The 24696-nt window shown below is 43.2% G+C and overlaps 1 protein-coding gene across 1 annotated transcript; it reads right to left on the bottom strand.

Annotated features, from left to right (window-relative positions):
- Nucleotides 1-6950: 6950 nt before the first annotated feature.
- Nucleotides 6951-23586, bottom strand: LOC309553185 (thioredoxin-like). The gene is made up of 5 exons (XM_082254130.1): nucleotides 23449-23586; nucleotides 16817-16921; nucleotides 12574-12633; nucleotides 12429-12494; nucleotides 6951-7176 (listed from the first exon to the last, which is right to left on the bottom strand). The coding sequence occupies exons 1-5, from the start codon at nucleotides 23473-23475 to the stop codon at nucleotides 7111-7113; spliced, it is 324 nt and encodes a 107-aa protein (XP_082110256.1). The 5' UTR covers nucleotides 23476-23586; the 3' UTR covers nucleotides 6951-7110.
- Nucleotides 23587-24696: the final 1110 nt, after the last annotated feature.

Raw genomic sequence — 24696 nt, 5'->3', positions numbered from 1 at the left:
AATTAACACCTAAAGCTGAACTCCAACTTTTCATCCCCAAGATAGATGCATTGTGCATGTGAATAAATCATAATCGCACTGTTAGTTTCTGTGTAACTTACCTTCTTTATCTGTTTACAGCAAGTCTCTGTGTCGGTGATGTCACTCCTCCTCCTTGCTGAATTTCTAAGCGATCTGACTTCCTGCTTCCTTCCTTTGCCAGTCCTAATACTACATCTCCCATGATCCTTTGAACCTCTGTAGTTTCAGTTGTGGGAGTCACTTGCACCACCTGTGGGAGTTGATGTGGATGGGTCTTCAGGTTACTGTGGTTGTGTTTATGTGCCTTTGTGTTTGCGGTTGTGTTTATGGAATTGTTTTATCACCACCCATACTCCATTGTGCTGTACAGCACATAGGAAACAAGCAGGAAGTGTAACTGTTTTAACTACTTGACCTCCGATATACTTTGAGAATGTTATGTGGGCATAGTAATATAATGCCCACAGCATGGGATTGTGGCTGCTGAAGGGTTAATTTATTAAGAATCCAACCGTTATATAATTTAAATTGGTTTAGCTTAGTTTAAGCATAGGCATTTCGTTAATACAGGCTATTTGAATTGGGCGGGAATCCTGTCAGATTATTTGAGCGGGAGTTTGAGTTTAGAGCCGGAAAGTCACGTGCAGGTAGGCGGGAGAAACGTGTCTAGCCTGAGGGGAGGTCACGTGCCTAGGGCTATAAAAGAAGACGCGCAGCACAGATTTCTTCAGTTTGTCCTGGATCAGCTCAGCGAGCTCAAGAGCTATAATACTGAGCTATAATACAGAGCTCGCCGGCTGAAATAGGACATGAAGACATTAGTCCAAAAGATGCTGGAGAAGGCAGCGGCAGAAGGCGGAGAAGAGTGGCTGAAGAAGTGCCTTGGACTGGCGGAAGAAGTGGAAGAACAGGAGCCGGAAGACCAGCGGGACTCCGAAGACCAAATGTCGCCTGGTATTGAAGCCGGAAGACTTGAAGAGGATATCGGAAGCCCAGCACCTCCGGGGAGGAAGTCGCCAGCGCGGAGGCTGCAGCGGAGCATCCCGGTCGAGCGGAGGAGGTCGGTGGCAGCGGAAGGAGCGGAGAAGAGAGGCAGACGGTCAAAGTCGGCGGCAGGTTATGGTCGGGCCGCTCAGGAAGGACAGCGCATCAGCCAAAGGAAGAGGAGGTGTCCAGGTTCACCCTCGCTGGTGCGGGGTGGTGAGGAGAGGGGGCGGGTGCTCCGCCCTCCTCCAGTAGGTACTCTTTTCTCCCACTAGGGCCGGGTCCAAGGCGGGACTTGCCGGGACAGCAAGAAGCAGGGGCAGAGAGGTTCAGGCCATCTAGGCTAGACCATGCCACAGCTCAGCAGTCAGCATGCCTGGAGAAGGTGACGCAGGACAGCCAGGCCAGTATTAACCCCTTGTCATCTGAGCCTCATAAGGCCAGTGAGTCTGTGTGTGCTAATGATTTGATTTCTCAGCTTACTTAATCTTTAACAAAATTGACTGATTCTTTATCTAGTCAGCAAAGTCTGCCTGGGCCTTCTCCTGCTGATGTTTGGGTTGGCCAACAGCATAGTCATGTGATTACACCTAATGCTTCACTTACACGTAATGCTTCACTAGTAAATGTTAATGAGAATACTAGTGTGACTAATTCTTCCATTCCTGAAACTTGCTATAAGGAAGTATTGCACTGTGAACTGTCCCCTTTGGGTTTTCACTTACCAGTATCTATGAAAGAAAAAATTTGGAGGGGTGAATTTGTGGATATCATGGCATTACTTCCTAATAATAAGGATATTAATAAAGTTGAAAAAAAGTCTGACTATATAGGTGATGATAGAAGGAGGCCTGCGAATATGTCTTTTTACAATTGGTTGCAGGCTTTCTGCATTTTTGCTTCTATTATGGGTGAGAAGCATCCGCATAAATGCAGTGGTCTTTTTCAACACTTGGAGAATATATTGGAGGCGTACAGGTCTTTTGGTGGGCTGGACTGGTTTAATTATGATGAGTCTTTTCACCAAAAGATTGCGGTATACCCGAATTTGAAGTGGGGTATGAAGGATGTGGGGTTATGGTTGAATCTTATAGCCCCCCAAAAACCCGGATTTCCCAAGCAGCCAGTCTTAGCTACATCTCTAAGTGTTTATATGGTATACAGGAAAGGTGTGTGTTACGCTTATAATGAGTCACAATGCAGGTGGTTCACATCATGCCGCTATAGGCATGAGTGTGCCTTGAGCAAAGGCACACATCCTGTATCGAAGTGTTTCAAAAGAGCATCATTCGCACAAATTCCCAGGGATAATTCAAAAAGCACACACGCCAGTGAAATTGGTAAACATGCTCCTGTGGCTAATGCAATACCCAGACAAGGAGATGGCCCAGCTGCTCATTGACGGATTTTCGATTGGTTTTAAATTACCTACTTTCGCTGGACCAGGTTGCACTTCTGTGGTAAATTTGAAATCAGTTTTAATGCAACCTGATGTGGTAAGAGAAAAATGAATAAAGGAGTTAACAGCTGGCAGAATAGTGGGCCCTGTTTTATTTCCTCAGTTTGATCATTTCAGGTTGTCTTCTTTGGGTTTAGTACCTATGAAGGAGCCTAATTCATTCAGATTAATCCATCACCTTTCTTTCCCCGTTCCCGTTGGGATTTCTCTGAATGATGAAATTGATTCATCTTTATCGACGGTGAGTTATGCTACGTTTGATGATGCGGTCTCTCGCATTAGGCAATTTGGACAGGGAGCTTTGTTAGCGAAAGCTGATGTCCAATCGGCGTTTTGATTATTGCCAATTGCCCCGGAAGCGTTTAATTCTTTGGGATTTTGATTTCAGGGTTTATTTTTCTTTGATATGTGCCTCCCAATGGGGTGTTCTTTGTTGTGTCGTTATTCTACAATCATAGCAGATATTAATCCTGAATGATGGTTGGGCTATTAAAGGGGAACCACACCAGATTTGAATTTTTGACATGGACACATTTCCCCATTTATAACCATAGCAGACCCTAAACCTGTATGAGGGTGTGATGTGGATATTAAAGGGAAGACCACACTTTATTTTTGCGTTGGAGTTACCCTTTATATATTAATATCAAACCCAAATACTGGAAAAGGGTCTGGTATAGATATTGAGTTAGAACTCCACACTGTTTCCCATTATAATCATCACAGACATTATTTCAAGGTGAGGGTCTGGTATGAATATTAAAGGGGAACCCCCACACTTTAGTTTTGTAGCAAAGTTTCCATTTATAATCATAGCAGACATTATTCCTGGATAAGCATCTAGTATTAATATTAATGGGGAACCCCAAACTTTAGTTTTACAGCAAAGTTTCCCTTTATAATAATAGCAGACACTAACCTGGAGGATCTATTATGATATTAAAGGGGAACCCTACAAGGTTTTTAATTTTTGCTTCCCTTTTAGAGATATAATTGACCCTAATCCTGGATGAGAGTCTGGTATAGATAGTTTTGTATTGCAGTGGAGTTACGTTTTATATTTAACTCATTATTTCTGGATGAGGGTCTGGTACGAATATTAAGGGGGAACCCCACACTTTATTTATTTTTGCAGTAGATATTAGGATGCATTCACACCTAGGGATTTGGAATTGTGTGTAGAATTGACATGATGGCTACCGTGTGTTTGGATACATGCACGTTTTTCATGTGTATACCCACATCAGATATTCAAGTGAATGAGCTGCGCTACACGCGCCAAGTGACCCAAAGTAGCCCAATAACCTTTTTGGTCAGAGTGTCGTGCATTTTTGCAGCAAAACACTGCTAACGGTGATTGGGGTGTCATTAACAATTAGCCTGTATTCGCACATTTTGAAAACACGTGGCAAATACGCACTGCGCTATTGTTGCTATTTAGGCAGCTTTCGCATCTGCAAGTTTCCGAACACGCAAAACCATAGAAAATACGCTGCGATGCGTGTCACACTTGTGTTACCATTTAGGCTGCATTCTCATTAGCGCGTTTCCGAGCATGTGGGAATTTTCACAAAAATGCATGGCAATGCACATCGCGCTTGCATTACCATTCATTGACATCATCACATTTCCGAATGCACAGCAACCCACACACTTGCCGTGCATTTCAAAAATACATCAACGCTTGTTGCACTTGCATTACCATTTGTTTGCATCTGCACGTTTCTGAACACAGCAACCTGCAAGAAAATATGCGCTTTGCCATGCATTTCAAAACTGCATGGCTGTGCATGTCAAGCTTGTATACCATTCATTCACATCTGCATGTTTCTGAACGCATGGCAACCCGCAAGAAAAAACACAATTTGGTGTGCATTTTGGTAACACGCATCACGCTTGCATGACCATTCATTTGCATCTGCATGTTTCTGAACGCATGGCAACTCTCATGAAAATGCATTCTTTGCTATGAATTTTGAAAAGGCACGGCAGCGCGAATCGCGTTTGTGTTACCATTTGTTTGCATCTGGGCGTTTCCAAATGCACAGCAACCCACAAGAAAACGCACTCTTTGCTGTGTGTTATGAAAACTTTTGGCAACACGCATCGCACTTGCGTTACCATTCCTTCGCATTAGCGCATTTCCAAAAGCATGCCAGCCCGCAAGAAAATGCACGTTTTGCCGCACGTTTCAAAAACGACCGGCAAAACAATACTGGAACTGAATAGAATTATCAATACCAGCATAGATCATACCACCAGGGCCAGATTTCACCTAGGCAGTCTAGGCTTGTGCCTAGAGGGGTGCCTGTCAGTATGAGGTTTTTTTTTTTTAACCATTTTGCTGCCAGGTCCGTATATCGTACAGACCTGGCAGAGGGGGGTTTCACACGCAATCAGGTGGCTGCAGCCACCAGGATTGTGTGTAAAACTGACAGGCACACTCATGCCTGTCAGGTGCTGATTACTCTTCCACACACCCCTGGTACCAGAAACCCCCCCCACTGTGGGCCCCTGCCATCTATTCTGTGCTCCACTTGCCCATCTGTGAGCCCAGAACCAACATGGCGGGTGCCGGCACCTTGTCATCCGCCTGTTCAACCGGGATAAGTGGACAGATCCCCCCTGAGCAGGTGGATCCACCTGACAGAGGAGTCTGCCCAGTCTGAAAGGGGCTTTATATTTAGCAGAAATTATGTTGTGTTTGTGTCTGCTAATAATGATTTTAGAAAATTTTAATGAAAATATAATTTTGATATTTTCTATTGGGTGCCTGTGATTTCTAACAGCAGCCCAGAGTGCAGTTGTCACTACACTTGTATCCCATAGAGAACTAAAAGTTTGTCTGCCACTGCAGAAGATGGATATTGTAGTTCATTTATTCACAGATCTCTCATTCCCAGCCAAGCAAACTATTGCAATACCCTTCTTGTTGACCCTCCCTTACACAGGCTATTTACCCTTTAGTAAAAGGATCCTCAAACTACGAGCCTCCAGCTGTTGCAGAACTACACGTCTTAGGCTGGCCATACATGTTCAATTTTCTTGTACAATTTTCTGTTAGATTTACCAAAAACCACATAATATGAGGTCAAAACTTAACAACACTTTCAGTTGTATCCATTTAGGCAGGCCTTTGTATTACATAGTTGAAGATAAATTTCAAGAAAATTGTACAGAAGATCGTATAATGTATGGCCAGTATTATGAGGCATTGTAAAACTCATTCACAGACATGACTAGGCATGATGGAAATTGTAGTTTCTAAACAACAGGAGGGCCGTAGTTTGAAGACCCTTGCTTTAGTTTATCAAAAATGCTGCAGCCAAACTTATTACCAACCAGTGCCATCTTAAGAGCATTATAGCCCCCCGGGCAATGCAGTGAACCGGGGCCCCGCCTACACAATCACCCACGAGAATAAAAATGCAAATTATCGATAAGGCAATATTTATTTGTACAGCAGTGCCAGGTTAATGACAGCTTCCAAGTTGGGTGGATGGGTCCAGTGAACACACACATGGACGGGAGTCAGACTCGACTGTCCTGTGTGTGCCAGTTCCCAGTGAGGTAGACAGTTGTGGGCTCTCCCTCCATGGCTCAAGTAGCCTGACAGCAGCGCAGGGCCAACAGGTGGTTGTCACCTGCTAAGTTCGGCGGCGGAATGCAAACGAGAATCGGAACGAATGCTTGGCTGGGGCTGGGTTGCTGGGCAGGTGGGGCCCCCGGGCAACTGCCCAGCATGCCCATTCGATAATATGGCCCTGTTACCAACTGCTCAGTGTCTTTCCCAATCCCACCACTGGTTTCCGCTGCCCAGCAAATAAAATTCAAAATGCTAAGAGCAACATACAACAAAGCCATCAACAATTTTGCCCTGGCTTTATCACCAACCTTGTCTAAAATGATTATACAAACCGTTCCTTCTTCCCACTATCTCCTGCTCTCTAGCCTCCTCGTCACCCCCTTGCCTGCAGAAATCCCCCATAACTTCTACCATGTTCTGGAACTCCCTACCCCAATCTGTCTAGTTATCTCCTTCTTCTACCCTACCTTCTTCTAAAAAAAATGTACTTTTACTTTTTCCATCAGTTCATTCCTCACAGTTCTTAGCTTTTGTATCACTTGCTCCTCCTTCTAGCTTGTAAGCTCTCACATGCAGGGCCTTCCAAACCATCTTGTCTTAATATATTGAACTATTTCCTTTTATAAGTGCTGCACAAACTGGTGGTGCTATATAAATCCTAAATGTTTTAAAAAAATATTACTTTTGACAAATGTTCAATTAAAAATAAATTTTGGACATGCTGACAAATATGTAGGACGATCATTATGATGGCACCCCAAAATGACTTTGCATGTTTAAAAACAAACACCAAGAAATGTAATAAATGCAGTCTTTATTGTGGTAAAAAAAAAAAGTTTTTTTCTTTTAAGTAAAAAAATTTTGGAGACATTTAGATTTGTAAAATGTGGCAAAGTTCTGTTTCCCATTGCACCTAATTTCACATAGTTCTAATTATAATCGGATGAAAAGTGATACACCGTGGGTTACCAGGAATTACAATAAATTGTTATCACTGTTCTTTTCTCTGTTTTGGTAAATATTCTTCAGTCTGGTACTGTTCAGTGTAATTTCATGGCATTTAAAATCTCAGTTCATCGACCTTTTTTCTGAAATGGCCCAGGTTTCCTCCTTCAAAATGGTACAGCTGAAAAGAAATGCAAGAAGAAAGTCATTAACAGTAAACAACTTGTGGTTCTTTAGCTTGTGCAAATGAAAGGTTTGTATCTGGATTGGACCAATGTAACTATGTTAAAACCATACCTGTGCGATTCCCCTGGAAGCTGGAAATGACTGCGGTAGACACTGCTACTCTAGTGATCTCCACTTGCTTCTGAAACCTGTGCTGAGCAGCTACCCCCTGGGTTTCGAGCACAGGAGGTCAGATGCTCGGCAGGGGCACCATTCAAAGAATGCTTTATATTTGTTGGTGACATCACCCTCTCATACAGGTAAATGCTTAAAGCGATTGTAAAGTCTAGTTTTTTTCCCTATAAAATAACAAACATGTCATACTTACCTGCTCTGTGCAGTGGAGTTGCACAGAGCAGCCCGGATCCTCCTCTTCTCAGGTCCCTCTTCTGTGCTTCTCACCCCTCCCTTCTGCTGAGTGCCCCCATAGCAAGCAGCTTGCTATGGGAGCACCCGAGCCAAGTCACAGCTCCCTGCGTCCATTCAGACACGGAGCCCCAACCCAGCCCTGCCCCCTCTCTCTCCTGATTGGCTAGCTGACTTTGATTAACAGCAGCAGCAGCCAATGGCACTGTGTCTCAGCCAATCAGGAGGGAGAATCGACAGACACTCATGGACATCGCTGGACAGGGAGGGACCTCAGGTAAGTATAGGAGTGGGGCTGAGGGGGGCTGCTGCACACAGAAGGTTTTTTTTTTTTTTTTTATCTTAATGTGTAGAATGCATTAAGATAAAAAAAAACCTGACTTTACAACTCCTTTAAGAATCATATAATACTTCTACAGGTGGGGATTGGCCTGTTACTGACAACATCATGCACGTTGAGCCAACATTCGCTTTGTTTTGCATGATTACAAGTTACTTTAAGGTACTTTTCATAACTTTTAATAAAAGAAGAAAGGTTTAAATGGGCTTCACTATGTTCTGTTATTTCACGCTCTAATTAGAGCAGTTATCGAATAGCCATCGCCTGCCTCTGATGCTGGTGTTCTGCCAAAAACTCCAACTTGTCAAGAACTCGAACCACGCTACTTCCGCTGAGTGTACACCAGGAATAATTGGAGATTTTGACCACTTGGTTTTTTCACAAAACAGCGGCAGCCTTTTCACTCCGGTACACGCTATAACGAGTGGACATTGTTAGTCCGCCCGCTAGTCGGCCATATTGTTGGTTACCAACGGGGGGGGGACTAAAAATGTCCACACATTATAGCGTGTACAGAAGTGTATGGGCTGCCACCTGTTCTATGAAAACACCAAGTGGTCAAAATCTCCAATTATTCCTTGTGTACAGTCACCGGAAGTGACCTGATTGGAGTTCTCGGCAAGTTGGCGTTTTTGGCAGAACACCGGTTTTCCATGGGTTATCACATACTTTCACGACCATTATAATTTTTGGTCCACTACATCTGGTAAGAGGCGTATGCTAATTTTTGGTGTTTGGTGGTGGATCTCATCATTCAATTCGAATTACAGCTTTGCACTTTTTGGACACTTCAGGTTGTTTTCACATATTGGAAGGACTTTTCTACATAAGTGTATCATATATTCTCAAACCTTTTTGTTCTTTTATTTTTTTCACTGTGGATATATGGATTTGCATAATTTATGAGTAAATATATTTGCAAAATTCCTAGATTGATTATCTTTATATATTTTTGCACATTGCACTTTGCATTTGGACGGATTTTTTTGAGATTTTATATAACACTTCTTGTAAAAGAGAATACAGCAGCCCTTGACCATCTAATTTCCAACTGGATGTCCCACCTGAAAAAAAGACTATAGTGACATAACAATAAACAACCAAAGGTGAGCGCTAGGGGCTAATGTAATTCCTAATCATATTAGATGCAATTTAAGTGAGAACTTCAAAAAGACTGCCTATAAATCACCTCTGTTACGGTGTACAACAGTTAAATAATCAAAAATGAAACAGATAAAATAAATGAATTATAGGTGATCACCCCTTATAAAAGTGAATACACTTAAAAAGTCCATTAATAGTATCAAAGTCCATGTGTAAATCTTACTTTCAACGTGCTCTACACACTGCATGCAAATGAGACTTGCTGTCTCCACTCAGTGCTCCTCCATGTGTCCACACCATGACCCCCTGATCCAGTTATGACTCACCAGATTCCTAGACCCAGGGTGAGGTGAGTCTAGTAACACTTGTTAGAATTCCTAAACATGGGTAGTGATGAGACCAATACTCTAGTAGTGTCCCCCTCCACAGATCCTCAAATGTAAAGATAAACCACAGCATTCAGGATCATAGTACAACCTTCTTAATAAGTATTATACCACCAGAAAGTATAAAAATTCCCCACTTACATGTAATAGTGCCTAAGCCGGCACTAGCAGGATCCAGTAGTGTGCTATCTCTTTCCGTATTGTCTTTCACCCCACCAACAAGATGGCGAATCAACGTGTGTTCCACTGCCTGAAATGAGTTCACCGTACGTGACATCAGACGTACCGTGTCCCCGCCTTAATATGTTTCGCAGTTCTGTGTACATTGCACAGGGAAGTGGGAGCGGCGGCAAGGGCTGCTACTACAGGGATTAATATTTACAGAGGAATCCGTGGCGCTGTATACACTTGGAAGTTTATAGTGACATAATGCTTGTACAAATAAAAAATCTATATAGCACCAACCAGTCACTTCTCTCCTGCCAGTAAATGCCAGTGACAGGAAAAGGTTGCCAGTAAAAAACATATGGCCAGTCGAGACCATGCTGGCTACAGTGTGTTTGGGTGGAGGGTGGGTCTGGCAGAGGCGGTGCCTGAGTGTGTAGTGTGATGTCATGGTACAAGGGAGGATCTTTTATCACGTTTGTTTTTTCCTGTATTTTCACCTGGTAATTCTACAAATAAACTGCCTGTCCCTGGATGGCTAGCGCCACTCCTCCTGCATCTGTGGAGGGAGCCTTGGTTGTCACACCTAGGCTTCTCTCCTGATATGACGTACAAACATATCCATATGTTAGTGTTGCCAAACGTCAGCATTTTTACTGGCAGTCAGTAAAAAATGGGTACTTTTCTCCTGCCAGTAAATGACAGTGACAGGAAAAGGGTGCCAGTAAAAAATATGTCTGTGACGCACAGCTCCTGTCCTGAGGTAGCCAAGACCATGCGAGTGCCTGCTCCAGTGTGTTTGGGCAGCGCTGGCGGGTCTAGCAGAGGTGGTGCCAGGGCATGTAGTGTGATGTCATAATTTAGGCAGGGCGAAGCCAAAGGGACCGGAGCCTCGTGTGCGGGTCTGTGGGACGGGAGTAAGGCAAACCAGGAGCGGGACTGTCAGTGCTGTTTTGACTGGAGTAGACCGAAGGGACCACCTAGCATGGAGAGAGACTGTCACTGTGAATCAGGAGGGGACGTGTCATGTTAGTGAGGTGTCACCTTCATCTGTGCTGCTGCACACTGCTGTCAGTGTCACTATGAGAGTCAGTTTCATGCGTGTGTGTGCCCGTCCATTCTCATTTCTTTCCTGACCCTGTCCCTGAGCTACTTACTTACTATTGCGGAAATGAAATAAAAAATAATTTTTTTTGCCTTAATATCTACCTTAAGCTTTGGAAATGCCAGCAAAAACTTGGCTATGCCTGTAAATTTTGGGTGTTGTGTCAGTAAATTTCAATCTGGTCGTTTGGCAACACTGCATATCTCTTCTTTGCCGTTACATGTAATGCAGAGCAATTGGTAGATTGACCACTTCAGCTTCGGAAGGTTAACCCCCTTCATGACCAGGCTATTTTTTGTGATACCGCACTGAGTTACTTTAACTGATAATTGCACGGTCGTGCGATGCTGTATCCAGATAAAATTTATGTCCTTTTTTTCCACAAATAGAGCTTTCTTTTGGTGTATTTGATCACCTCTACGATTTTTATTTTTTGCACTATATACAAAGACTGACAATTCTGAAAAAAAAAAAAAAAGTTTTACTTTCTACTATAAAACACATACAATAAAAAATGTAAAAAAAATCTAATTTCTTCATTACTTTAGGCCAATATGTTTTCTGCTACATGTTTTTGGTAAAAAAAAATCCCAATAAGCGTATATTGATTGGTTTGCGCAATGCAGGAGAATGCAGGGCTGCGGGCATGATACAGGAGAATGCAGGGCTGTGGGCATGGTACAGGAGAATGCAGGGCTGCGGACATGGTACAGGAGAATGCAGGGCTGCGGGCATGGTACAGGAGAATGCAGGGCTTTGGGCATTGTACAGGAGAATGCAGGGCTGTGGGCATTGTACAGGAGAATGCAGGGCTGCGGACAAGGTATAGGAGAATGCAGGGCTGCGGGCATGGTACAGGAGAATGCGGGGCTGCAGGCATACTACAGGAGATGCAGTGCTGCGGGCATGGTACAGGTGTCATTGTGCATGCCCCGCTGCCACTCGGGAAACATCGTATATGTTCGGCTATTCCCGGGAATAGCCGAATGTGTACGGCCTTTCCCAAGCAGTGGCGGCGGCGCATGCGCGGCGACATGTTGGCGCCGGGCGGCGCCATTTTTAAATCTAAGGCAACCCACTGGAACGGCCCTCGCAAAGACCGGCCCACCGGGAGAAGTCCCAATTCTCCCGACTAGCTAATCCGGGCCTGCCTCTTACCCACCCCCTGCACTCCTTCATGTGTTTATCCTTATTCCCCCCTGCCCTGGTTAATGTATCCCCCCCCCATATTTGAACATCAGTAAACACAGACCTCAGATTATCGGTGCGGCTCTTCCAGTTCAATGTCCCTCCTCCTGGCTCCTCTGATCTGTGTACAGGAGAACATCAGAGCGGAGGAGAAGGAGCCGGCTTCAGTGAGTTCTGTGAGTTGTGCAATGTGCAGGCAGTCAGCAGAGAGACAAGCTGGCTACCACAGAGGGGGCAATCGCCACGTGTGGGACACGGTGTACTCCGCAAGAAATGAAGGGCATGTGTCATAGGTGCCCGCCCCACACTGGCATGCGCCATTAGGCAAGTAACCGGAGCTCAGTGCCTGAACCTGTTTCGGCACTGGGCTCTGGGATTTAGCACAGAGTGCATAAGCCGCCTTATGCTGGGGGGGAGGGCAGGGCCTCCTCATGGTGGCAGAATGCCAGGGCCGGTTGCAAGTGCAATCTTTGCAACCCTGTACAGTTGTTCTGCCACTGCTTAACATCCTTCAACTTTATGTGGTTTAGTATTGTCATAGTAATAGAACCTACTTCACATCCGCTCCTGTAGTAAAAGAATGCTGGCACTCCTTTGATATTGAATCGTTTTGTATACTCCTGTAGAAAAATCAGAGAAATTATCAACATAATTTTCTCAGCTACATTAAGCTATTAGCATTTATGTGTTGCTACTTACATCATCTTTACCAACTTCAATTTTAACGAACAATACATCGGGCATTTCTTCACTTATTGCCTTAAAAATTGAGGGAAAAAATCTGATTACTGTACATAGTTACATAGGTCCAAGCTGGACTGCAACAAATCCTAACATTTGACAGAATATACACTATATTGTCAAAAGTATTAGGGCGCCTGCCTTTACACGCACATGAACTTTAATGGCATCCTAGTCTTAGTCCATAGGTTTCAATATTGAGTTGGCCCACACTTTGCATCTATAACAGCTTCAACTCTTCTGGGAAGGCTGTCCACAAGATTTAGGAGTGTGTTTATGGGAATGTTTGACCATTCTTCCAGAAGCGCATTTGTGAGGTCAGGCACTGATGTTGGACAAGAAGGCCTGGCTCGCAGTCTCTGCTCTTATTCATCCCAAAGGTGTTCTATCAGGTTGAGGTCAAGACTCTGTGTAGGCCAATCAAGTCAGTCTCCACCCCAAACTCACTCATCTATGTCTTTATGGACCTTGCTTTGTGCACTGGTGTGCAGTCATGTGGGAACAGTTTGGGGATGGCCCCTTCCTGTTCCAACATGACTGCACACCAGTGTACAAAGCAAGGTCCATAAAGACATGGATGAGTGAGCTTGGGATGGAGGAACTTGACTTGCCTGCACAGAGTCCTGACCTCAACCTGAAAAAAACACCTTTGGGATGAATTAGAGAAGAGACTGTGAGCCATACCTTCTTGTCCAACATCAGTGCCTGGTCTCACAAATGCGCTTCTGGAAGAATGGTCAAACATTCCCATAGACACACTCCTAAACCCTGTGGACAGCCTTCCCAGAAGAGTTGAAGCTGTTATAGCTGCAAAGGGTGGGCCAACTCAATATTGAACCCTACAGACCAAGACTGGGATGCTATTAAAGTTCATGTGCGTGTAAAGGTAAGCTTCCCAATACAGTGTACATTAATAATTGTGCAGTAATTCACCAAAATGCTAAGGTGTAAAAGAAGACTATAGCCCCGTACACACGTACCGATCGTCGGCCGAACGATCGGCCGTCTTTTGTCCAGGGCTGTCGTGTCTGTTGAAAAGTGCAAAAGACTGCACATGAATTTTGTCGGCCAACAACAGCCGACTGCAGAAGTGATGTCATGTGATGGTTAACTTTCCTTGTCTTTTTTCTTTTCTGAGCATGCCCAGTCTTGCAAATCTGCTGTCTGTCGGACGAAATCTGTACTGACTGGCGAACAATCGGCCGTTCTGGTGTTGGCCAACAAAAATTTTAATGCTTGCACGACAGATTCTGTTCAGCCAAAAATGCGCTGTCGGCTGTCGGAAGCATCATACTAACAAGCCTACAATCGGCCGATCGGTCGTCGGCCGAATCTTTACGGCCGACAATCGGTATGTGTGTACGGGCCTTTAGGGTTGGTGTGGATGGGTTTCATATTCCAAAAGAAACCCAAATTCTTTACACTCCTGGAGGTTTTTTATTAGTTGACTTGTGCTTGAGTTGCTTTGCCTAGTCCTTTGAGGCTGCTTAAGAAGTTCAATCCAGGTCTGAGTTGCATTCAAATTGCTTTTGCTTTCACATTGATATGTATGAGATAAAAAAAAGCTCAGAAACAAACAAAAACCAATGTACAAGAGCTCCTAAACAGGTTATAGGCATTAAGTCTGATTGTTCAGTTTATATAAAATCCCCTTTAGGGTCACAGTACATGTTGCAATCTGATTAGATTTACCAAAACTATTTAATATGAGGATTTAGCTAAACTATCCAATCAATCTGTGTCCAGCCAGGCAGACCCTTGCACTACATATTTTATGGTAGAACTAAAGGAATTACTGTACAATCATATTGTAATGTGTGTGGAGAGCCTAACCACTTGCTGTCCGCCCAGCGTCAAGCGGAATTCGTTCTGGGCCGACGTCATATGACGGCAGGGCATGCGCGCGATCGTGTGTGCGCGCAGCCCTGCACTGTCAGTGGCGGCGTACCCCCGAGACATAGCGCATCACCGACAGCAGGTAAACAGCTAAGGATCCATTCACAGCTGATCACATGACTCTGCCCCTGTGTAGACTGCGCATACGTGCGATCAGGAGCGCACTGCACAGTCATGCCGGTGGTGGCATGTTTCCAGGAGCACAGCTTGTCACCGACAGTAAGTAAACAGCCAATGACAATGGCTGTTTATCACTTGATCAGCCATGATCCATTCACAGCTGATCACAAATGTAAACACAGAGCGGTAACTGACTGTTACCAGCTCTTCTCTCCTCACACTGTTTCCAGTGTGAGGAGAGAAGCGCCAGAAGCAGTGAGTTACGGGTCTGTGTTCTGTCAGTTTACTCTGCACTACACAAATAAAGAGAACCTGTCCCCATACAGTATTCAGTTCAGTTCAGTGTTTATGCTTCTGCCTACTGTTTAGATTGTTTCCCTGTGAACTAAACCTGCCCTGTTTTATCAACTACGCTTCTGCCTACCACTTGGACTGCTTGCACGTGAACTGACCCTGGCCCGTTTTATCAACTACGCTTCTGCCTACCACTTGGACTGATCTGTTGCCCTGTTACTGTAGTACACAGGGGTCTTACATATGTGAGGGGCTTCAGAATTGTTTTTTCGGATGGAGAAAACACATTTCTTGGTTCTCTCTGGGTTTCTTAATTCCTGAATTAGGGTCTGGTGTCCAGGGGCTTCAAAGGTGGGTCTTGGGTGGGAAAAGCCCCTGTCCCCAGGTCTTACCTGACCGAGGCCCTCAGCCTGCTGCTGACTTACTACCATCACGCCTCTCCCTACTGCATGATATTAGCTGTAGCAAGAGGCTGTTTATGAAGTGCTGGTACGAAATCCAAAAAGGGGGTCATTTTATGGGGGTTTCCATTGTCCTTGTGCTCCAGGGCCTTCAAAAGTGCAATAGGTTTTCAGGAAGTTATATTTGTAATTTATGCTCCTAGCATGCCTGACGGTGCTACTTCAATGTTGGGCCTCTATGTGGCCAGGCTGTGTAAAAGTCTCACACATGTGGGATCGCCATACTCAGAAGGATTAGCAGAATGTATTTTGGGGTGCAATTTTTGCTATGTACATGCTATGTGTTAGAAACATTGTATAAATGGACAACTCTGTGTAAAAAAAAAAATAATAATAATGCATTTTCATTTTCTTTCCACATTTTACAAAAACTTGTGGAGAAAAATGACATGTTCAAATGACTAATTATGCCTCAAAAATTATATGTTGGGGTGTTTTCTTTCCAAAATAGGGTCTATTTATGGGGGTTAACATTGTCCTGGTGCTCCAAAGCCTTCAAAACCGCAATAGGTTGTCAGGAAATTATATGTGTAATTTATGCTCCTAGAATGCCTGCTTGATGGGCCTCTGTATGTGGCCAGGCTGTGAAAAAGTCTCACACATGGGGTATCTCCATACTCAAGAGTAGCAGAATGTGTTTTGGGGTGTAGTTGCAAGTATGCATATGCTGTGTGAGAGAAATAACCTGTTAATATGACAATTTTGTAAAAAAAAAACAAATCTTCATTTTGCAAACAATTTTGGGGAAAAAATCTTAAAAAATTCACTATGCCTCTTACTAAATACATTGGAATGTCTACTTTCCAAAAAGGGGTAATTTGGGAGGTATTTGTATTTTACTGCTTGTTAGGGTCTCAAGAAATTAACTTTCAGTACATCAGGTGTGATCAATTTCCAATGATTAGCACCATAGCTTGTGGACTCTATACCTTTCACAAAGACCAAATAATATACACTGATTTGGGTTATTTTTACCAATGATAAGTAGCAGTATAAATTTTGGCCAAAATGTATGAAGAAAAATTACTAATTTGCAAAATTTTATTACAGAAACAAAGAAAAATGCATTTTTTCACAAAATTAATTTTTTTTATTTATAGCACAAAAAATAAAAAAAACCCAGTAGTGATTAAATACCACAAAAAAAAGCTCTATTTGTGTGAAAAAAAGGACACAAATTCTATATGGGTACAGTGTTGCATGAGTAATTGTCATTCAAATTGCGAGAGCACTGAAAGCTGAAAATTGGTCTGGTCAGGAAGGGGGTGAAAGTGCCTAATGTTGAAGTGGTTAATATGTGCATCCAGGCAAAACCTTTAATACCTTTAGTCCATATTTCCACTGTTGGCTCATAATTCCACTGTTGGTTATGTTAGATATAATGTTTTTTGTGAGCATTTTAAAGATTTCCGAATTAAAGGTTCACTTACCTCCAAACAAGCAGGTACAGGTCTGCAAGGACCACAGTTTTTAGATGAGAAAGTAACAACTACAAGTTTTCTTCCAGATTTTGATAGCACATCATCTAGTTCACTCTATACAATTAAAAATAGAAATATAAAATAACTAAAACAGTATGGTATGTGAGTGCTCTATTACTCCTGCACCATTGGTTTCTTTACATATTGAAAATATTTCTATGTATATATTCCCGTGCTTTAAGTAGCTTAATTCACATCATCCATTTTTTTTTTTTGTAGTGGGGTGAAGCTTACTGTTATATAATTAACCAGTTCAAGTCAGGAGCGGGCTAAAATGAACCTAAAGTTTAACTGTATGCGATGCCGAGAGAAGACCCTCTGGCATGAAGATGAAGAATAACATTTAAAAGTAAAAGAAAAGTTGCGGGTCTGGAATCTGGGCAGATCCTGACATTATTGTCAGGATCCCTGCAGAGCCTGGTCTAGGCCCTGTGACATCAGCTAACAGTGGGCTTTGGCCTGCTGTCAGCTGAATCTGGATCACAGGAGTGGAGAACTAAGTGCACTCCTGTGACCCACTGGAGAAGTGAGGCCACACTTCTCCTTTAATAAATGAAGAATATGATTTGGCTGGCTCACTTGCATTGCTGCTATGGTTCCACTGGTACCCGTGGTACTACAAGCATATGCTTTGTTCTCACTTCCTTGCATTACAGAGCTAGCAGCTATGAACATTGTCTGCCTCACCTACTGACTCATATACTTTGCTCCTTATCCTGTAGGCAGGCGCAGTCTGCTGTCTCCACTGCAGGTGGTGATCAACCGCACCAGCAATGCAGAGGGAGGGAAAACCATGGGGAACAGGGTCTCTCTATGGTTTCCTGAGTCTCTGGGGCAATGATCCGAATAGTTGCTGGCCGCCATGAGATTCTGGTGGCTATCTTAGGTGTGGCAGAGTCTATGTAAAACCCTTGCCCCTGGGTTGCACGCTTTTTGCAAATGGGCAGTGTAGGGAAAGGTACCCCGTCTGTTAGGGACAGTACTAGTGATAGGAAAAGGTTCCTGACAAGGAGGGAAAGCTTAGGGTCACATCTCTCTGGATACCTTCCTGACTGGGCACAAGATGGCCAGGCCACATTCTATCCTATGTCAACAGATGCTGTCGGTTCGGCTGGAACATGTTTCTTCATGTCATTGGAAGCTGAGAGTACCCAGCTGGGTAGCTGTCCCACCGGGTCTATTGTAAACTGTTACTGCATTACTTCAATACAAATTTATTATTGCTCCTGACTGTGTGAATTATTACCACCACACCACGCTGCAAGCCACTCCCTGAATAGCCTCCTAGTGTCCCGGATTATTTTAGTTGTGCTCAGATCAGCTCCCATTGCCTGAGCAACATTTTCTTTTGTTCTGAGCTCCCCCTTTCTATTTCTTGTCCTACCTGTTTACTTAATTATTCTTCTGTGTATCAGCTCCAGCTTTGCCTCTCAGATTGCATCAACTGCTGCCTGCCCTGCGACCGGTTTTCTGCATCTTCTCATAAGCTTAGTATACACCATGAGAAAAACTGACAGCTCCAGTCAGAGCCACTGTACTAACAATCCGATGTTAGTACAGTGATCTCCCCCCCCCCCCCTGCCAGAACATTCCGGTCAGCCCTCTCAGCCATTGAGAGCGCTGATTGGGAGCCGGACGATTGCTGGTCTTCCAGCATGCTTACCCAACAGAAGCTGGCCGAATTGCCAACTTCTGCTGGACTGGCTGCCATACACACTGGCTGATGTCACCCATCATTTGGCTTGTGTGTACTAGGCTTTAGCCTTTGCACGCCTGTACTCCTGCTTGCATGTCCTCCTGCACAGCTTGTCCCTATCTAGAGCAGGGTGAACCTAGAGGTCACAACCTACCATAAGCATGCCTCTGCTACCCCAGGAACCCCACCTCACACAAGTCCTCACATCTTTGGATTTTTGAAGGTAAGACTCAATAACAACACAGTCAAGCGGAGAATGATTACTTTAGTAAAACAGTTCACAACCACTTGAGATATACTCATAGAGAGCATTTCCATTTTAAAAGCCCAAGATAGATCTGGTATAAAAAGGGGAACAGCTAGAGGGGCCCAAGGTCTTGCAGGAAGTACAATCGGGAAAGGGCTTCTCACAGTATCTGGATCTTTTGGAAAAGCTGAATGCTATTTAACTCTAGCCCTGCTGCCTGCACCCCTGTTCTGACAGTGGAGAGAGTGAAAATCCATTGTTTAACTAGCTTTGACTCATCCTCTGCCTGAGGTGCTGAAAGAGGGAAGCAGAGAAACATATTTTTCCTAGGTGTGTCCCTGAACCCAGGAATTGTGGAAAAAGTTAAATCGTCCTGTGCCTGCATGGTGAATAAATAAGGTATCCAGTTACAATATTCTTTTGTGGCACATGCGCAGCTGAAGGTTCTCAATAGAAAAAGGGAACAATTAGTCACACGTGAGATGAATGAGCAATTTCATTTCTGTTAAGATTTACTTTGGTTATTAGAAGTGATGTGTGGGCCATTCATGGCCGCTGTAAGTAAGGTCATTTCAAGCGATTAAACCACTGTTTATGGTGCAGAGTTTACCAAGGCATGGACATTGACATGAACATGGAATATGCACAATATGTGCAGTGTTTCATTATGAAAATACATCTTTATTAATCTTCTTTCTAGCTGTCACTAAAAGTTTAAAATGTGCCTCTGACCAAGTCTTTTTAATTTAAAAAATGTTCTACATAAATAAAAGATTTTCAGATTTGACAAGAAAAGCCCCTTTTCACGCTGGCAAATGCAGTTTTGTTCAGCAGATTTCCGTTGATCTTCTGCTGAGCTGAGCGGCCAGATGACAGGTCCAATCTGCTTATACATACACTGTCACAGCTCACTCTGTACTATGGGCCGTCCGACTGCCCTCCGATCCAGTCAAGACATAGGGGAACAATTCCCTCATGTTTTTTTTTTGCCATATTGGATCGGACCCGGTGTAAACAGACACAAGTCCATTTAAATACGACTGCAAATAGAGGAGAATGAAGGGTCTGATCGTGTCCAGCGGAAAAGACAGCCGGACCTGATCAGACCTCTCGGGTGAAAGGGGAGAAAAAGGTACAAATAATGGATTTTAAAGCTAGAAATCAGCTTTCTAATTAGAATTGCACCCTTCCCTTGGACAAGACCATTGCCTTACCGAGGCAGAACTATAGTTTTGGAGATGGTGTTTCTGTTAACTTAAAGTGTTTGTAAACCCTTACATTTACCCATCACACAAGTGACTAGCTTTAGGTGATACACCGAGATTAAACAAGTCCTCCTACTTAAGTTGTACCTGCCTATCTGCAGCCTTCTGCAGTTGTTTAAAGTAGAAAGATCAGAGGCTTTTTTTTTGGGGGGAGGCGAGGCTACCCAAGGTGAGTCTGTAGTGTTGGCATAACTTTTCAGAACTGACTCCTGCAGAGATTAAAAAAGGAGCAGACAGAAATCACACTCGGTGCTTTGGACTGAGCCTAGCAAAGGCTGTAGAGGGATATGCCTTGTTACTTTTTCATTTCTAAAGGTTTAATAGGTGGAAAATTCTGCTGTTTTAATTCTATTATCTGCCTATTATAGTGTCAAAAGATCCCCAACATTACTTCATGACAGAGGCACATTGAATTCTAAAAGGTCAGAGCTGACCAAATTGATATTTCATATATAAGCGGCCACAGATGGGCTGAATCAGCTAGAGTCTAAGTAAACCTATCATGAAACTAACTTGGGCACTGCTGTTGTTGACCTCAAGAAAACATTAGTTTTCTGGCTGTTACATTGACCGACTGGCTTCCCATTTTTGAGTTAAACTACAACTTATAATCCTTACAGATATGCAATAGAAGTGCTATGTGAAATGATGAGACTGGGTGGAGTACTAATTATGTGACTAATGCCAAACCTATTCTGTAAAGGAGGATGTGGGGATAGGTTTTGAACATACAAGCTCATTGATATGACACTGCTTGCACAACAAAAAAAGAATCTAAATCTGCCAAGGCTGCATGATGTACAAAGTAATTTGTCTGCTCACACTTGTTTCATCATGCCCACAAACACACAAGTAACATTCAAGTACTTTTTTTTTTTTTTACATGTGTTTCAAGAAAAATATATATATATTTTTTTCCATCATTAGAGTAGATATAAGCTATAAATGGAAGAAATGTAGTTTAAGGCATAGTGTATCGTAACTGTGGAGCAACCTCCGTAGGCGCAGCTCATTTTAACAGGTTCTTCCCCAAACAGTGCACAGGCAACCAATCACACATGCAACATTCCATTTACTCTGGCTCCATTTAACAGGCTAGGGGATGTGTTTTTAAGATTTATTGCTTGTAGAACTTATAACAGGAGAGTGGATGGGTGGTAGGGGATACTCAAAAAAATGCTGACAAAATGACACACTTCACTAGGTGAAACTTCTTTGAACAGTCTTTAAGCCAGAAACAAAGGGGAAAGCCAGAACTGAAACCCTGTAAGACCTATGAGAGCTAACGATGGAACCCCAAAAGTAAAGCAACACACAGTTACTAGGATCTTGAGCTCAGGTCAGTACTAACAATGTCCCTGGGCAGATACACACCTACCATCTTTCACCAGGCACTCTTCAGTGAGGGCTCCCAATTGGATTCTTAGGTGAAACTGCTAAGTCAACTCCAAAGTTAATTAGGATTAGGCCTCCCAGCTCTGCTATAAATGGGACCTTGAAAAACATTGGCAGACTCTAGCAGAGCTGCTTCAAAGGGGCAGCAGCCCCTGAGGCTGAGAGCTTCTCCAGCAGGACAAGAACAGGGCTGCTCCAGACCCCTGACTATTTATGCCCCCCTCCCCAACCACCTACTGGGCACACCTCCTCAAGGATTGGCTGCAGCACAATAAATGTCAAAGCTGCCCATTTGACTCCCCCAGCCTCTATGCTCTGGAAACCTCAAGAATGCAGGGGGAAGCAATCAAACCTGCAGCCTGTGAGGTCTAGAACAGCCCAACGAAATCAACAGCTGCTCCAATGATTACAGAGGAGCTAAAAATAACTAAATTTACCTATCATCCTAGCATTCTACTTGGGATGGTGCTACATAAACATTTGTCATTTTTTTATTATTAAAGAAGAAGTTTGGGGTTTAAAAAAAAAAACAAAAACATTTCTTCTCACCCTTAAGCTGCAGCATCGGCGTGATGCGGCAGCTGTCCCATATCAACTCTAGGACAGAACTGAGTGATCACATGACTGTTGATTGCTCAGTTCTCGGTCTGCTCCTTCAGCACTCACTGGAGTATGGGGTAGGAGAGAGGTTGGGCGTAGCTGGCTCCAGCTCTCAGTCACACTCTGGGAGGTGGAGCCAGCTGTCAGCCAGGCAGCGGGGTGGTTCCCAACAAAATTGTTGGGATCCTTCCAGTGCCTTGGAGCATCTCTGTCATGTCAACTGACAGCAGGCAGTAACCAGCTATTGGCCGATGCTGGGTCACAGGAGAGCAAAAGCAAATGTATTCCTGTGACCCACAAGAGAAGTATGGCCAAAAAACTTTGGCCATACTTAAACAGATATTTTTTAGTACCTCATGCATACTGGGCGTTTGCCCAGCTCACCTGGATTTCCCCTATCGGTAGAAAAGCAGCATCAAAAACATGCCTAAAGCCACATTTTTGTAAGCATGTTTAGGCGCATTATGCGTTCTGGCCATTGAAATGAATTAACGTTCAAATGCTAAACACGCCTAGTGCTAACGTATATTTAGATGTACTTACACGCGTTTAGGCTTTTTTTCTGCCAAAACACAGCTGCTCCTGAATGGGTTGGCAGTGGGGTTTTTTATTTGCCTCTAAAGACCTGTAAATGCCTGTGTGTGCATGGCTACACAGGCTAACATAGAGGCAGGGAAAAAAAGAAAAATGCTCAATATGCATAAGGCCCTATTGAAAACAGTATACTTAAAATTACATTACATCTTTGTTTGTTTCTGACTTGCCAGCATTGCTACCTCACTGCCCAATTAGAGGGAGCAACAGTAGAGATGAACAGACCAGCGAGGGAGTGATGCTGAAGAAGCAGATGAGTGATTTGTTCTCCTAGCAATTCTGTTCCTGGTATGTTGTGGCCAGAAACATAATCCCTAATGTTACATGGTCCAAAAGCAGTGGTTCTCAACCCTCAACTTTTCTAGCTGAGGTTCCACACTGAGGGTTAGTCAAGTTTTTAGGCTCTTCATCTGTGTATATATAGAGCTGCTGAAGTGAGTCTAAGGTCAAAGCGGGATACAGAGAATTTTTTTTTTGCTAACAAGGTAAGCGTGTCTGTTCTTGGGAATTACTTTTTCTTTTAAAGAAGAGCTTACAAGTTAATTTTAAAACCAAAAAATGTTAAAAAAAAAACCCTCCAAAATGGATACCTTGTCCCTTTCACTAACAACCCTCAGAGCATGGGAACTCACTTCTGGGAATGCTGACTTTCATTCATCCCTTCTTTCAAAGACATATCCAGGATTGTCTTTGAAAAAGTATAAATACACCAAATCTTTAGTCACTGAAGCTTCAGTGGGTTACAGCCTACCATGATGGTAATGTAAAAATAAAATAGACTTACCATCTTCTCAAGCACCATCACTGCCATGGTCAAAATCTTCTTCCAAACACTCCTAGTTGAGTCGTCTTAGACAAGATGCTACAGAACACTGTGATCTTGCATGCCTTTTTCCTTGTGTTTGTGGGATATCCAATGACTCCAGGGCAATGGCCCAACCCTTTATGACCTAATAAAGTTTGATCAGTCTGCTGCTTATTTTGGGAGTGGTGCAGATTTGTGTAAGTGTGCAGACTAATTATTGGGCATACAAAGCAGCATCATTTAGTTAGGTTTTTAGGAATACTTTTGTTACAATCTACAAAAAATGTATTATCAAACCTTAACACTTATTATATAAATATTTAAACATACATTTGTTAAATGTTTAGGGGCCCATTAACAGTGCTCTGTTTGAAAAAAAAAAACACAGTAAAAAGGCATATGCATTTGTATGTGTTTTTGGTGTGTTTTCTGGTTGCCTGACCTCAATCATACACCTATGAAACATGGGAATGTGACTCAAAAAATCCCACAAAAAATGCAACCGCAGTACTTTTTTGATGCGTTTTCCATTCATTTTAATTGAGAGGTGTGTTTTTGGTGCACTTTTTAAACCTGAACCAAAAATGCAGCATGCAGGATTTTATAAAAAATAAAGCACTGCACCCTCTGGTGTAAAGAGGATACATTTTCCAAGCATTTTTGTCCCATTTTAAACAACAAAAGCCTATAACTAATCAGTATGAAACTGATCAGTGTGAAAGGACCCCAAGGATGGATTCACACCACAGTGCGGGAATTATTGCAAATGCATTAGCATGCATTTTCGTGATGAATTTATAAGCATTTTTAACACGTTCTGATGCATTTATGATGTGTTGCGCTGCACTGTGTTGTCTAGCATTTTTTCTTTTTTTAAGGTGCATTTCCTACGTCATCACTTCCTTTTTGGTTGTTGATAAGTGTTCTGAAGAGAGTATTCTTTATACGTGCTTTGGAGATTCATTGTAATCTCTTGCCAGTGCCGACTCTCGCCACCATCATTGTTGGGTTCCTCCTTTGTTGACTGATGGGGAAGCAAAGAACAATTTTGAACCTCACACCAAGATGTAAGAGGACACCTGGATACGTTTTTCCTCTTCACCCAGATATCTGTTCAAAGGCAAATTGATTGTGTGTTTACTTGTTTTATGGAGGTTATGCATAATCTGCTATATACTATATATATTTCACTCTACAGCCTGTTTATCATTCGTGGAGGTTGTGGTG

Source organism: Pelophylax lessonae (genome assembly GCF_965119305.1).
Source record: "Pelophylax lessonae genome assembly, chromosome: 1".
Classification (NCBI taxonomy): Eukaryota; Metazoa; Chordata; class Amphibia; order Anura; family Ranidae; genus Pelophylax; species Pelophylax lessonae.
This window is presented reverse-complemented; position numbering and strand designations above follow the sequence as displayed.

Coding starts and splice junctions, on each gene's coding strand:
- LOC309553185 (XM_082254130.1), bottom strand. CDS start 23,475: ATGGCAGTGATGGTGCTTGAGAAGATG. Junction 16,922..23,448: donor TGATGGTGCTTGAGAAGATG/GTAAGTCTATTT, acceptor TTAATTGTATAG/AGTGAACTAGATGATGTGCT. Junction 12,495..12,573: donor TTGAAGTTGGTAAAGATGAT/GTAAGTAGCAAC, acceptor ATTTTTCTACAG/GAGTATACAAAACGATTCAA.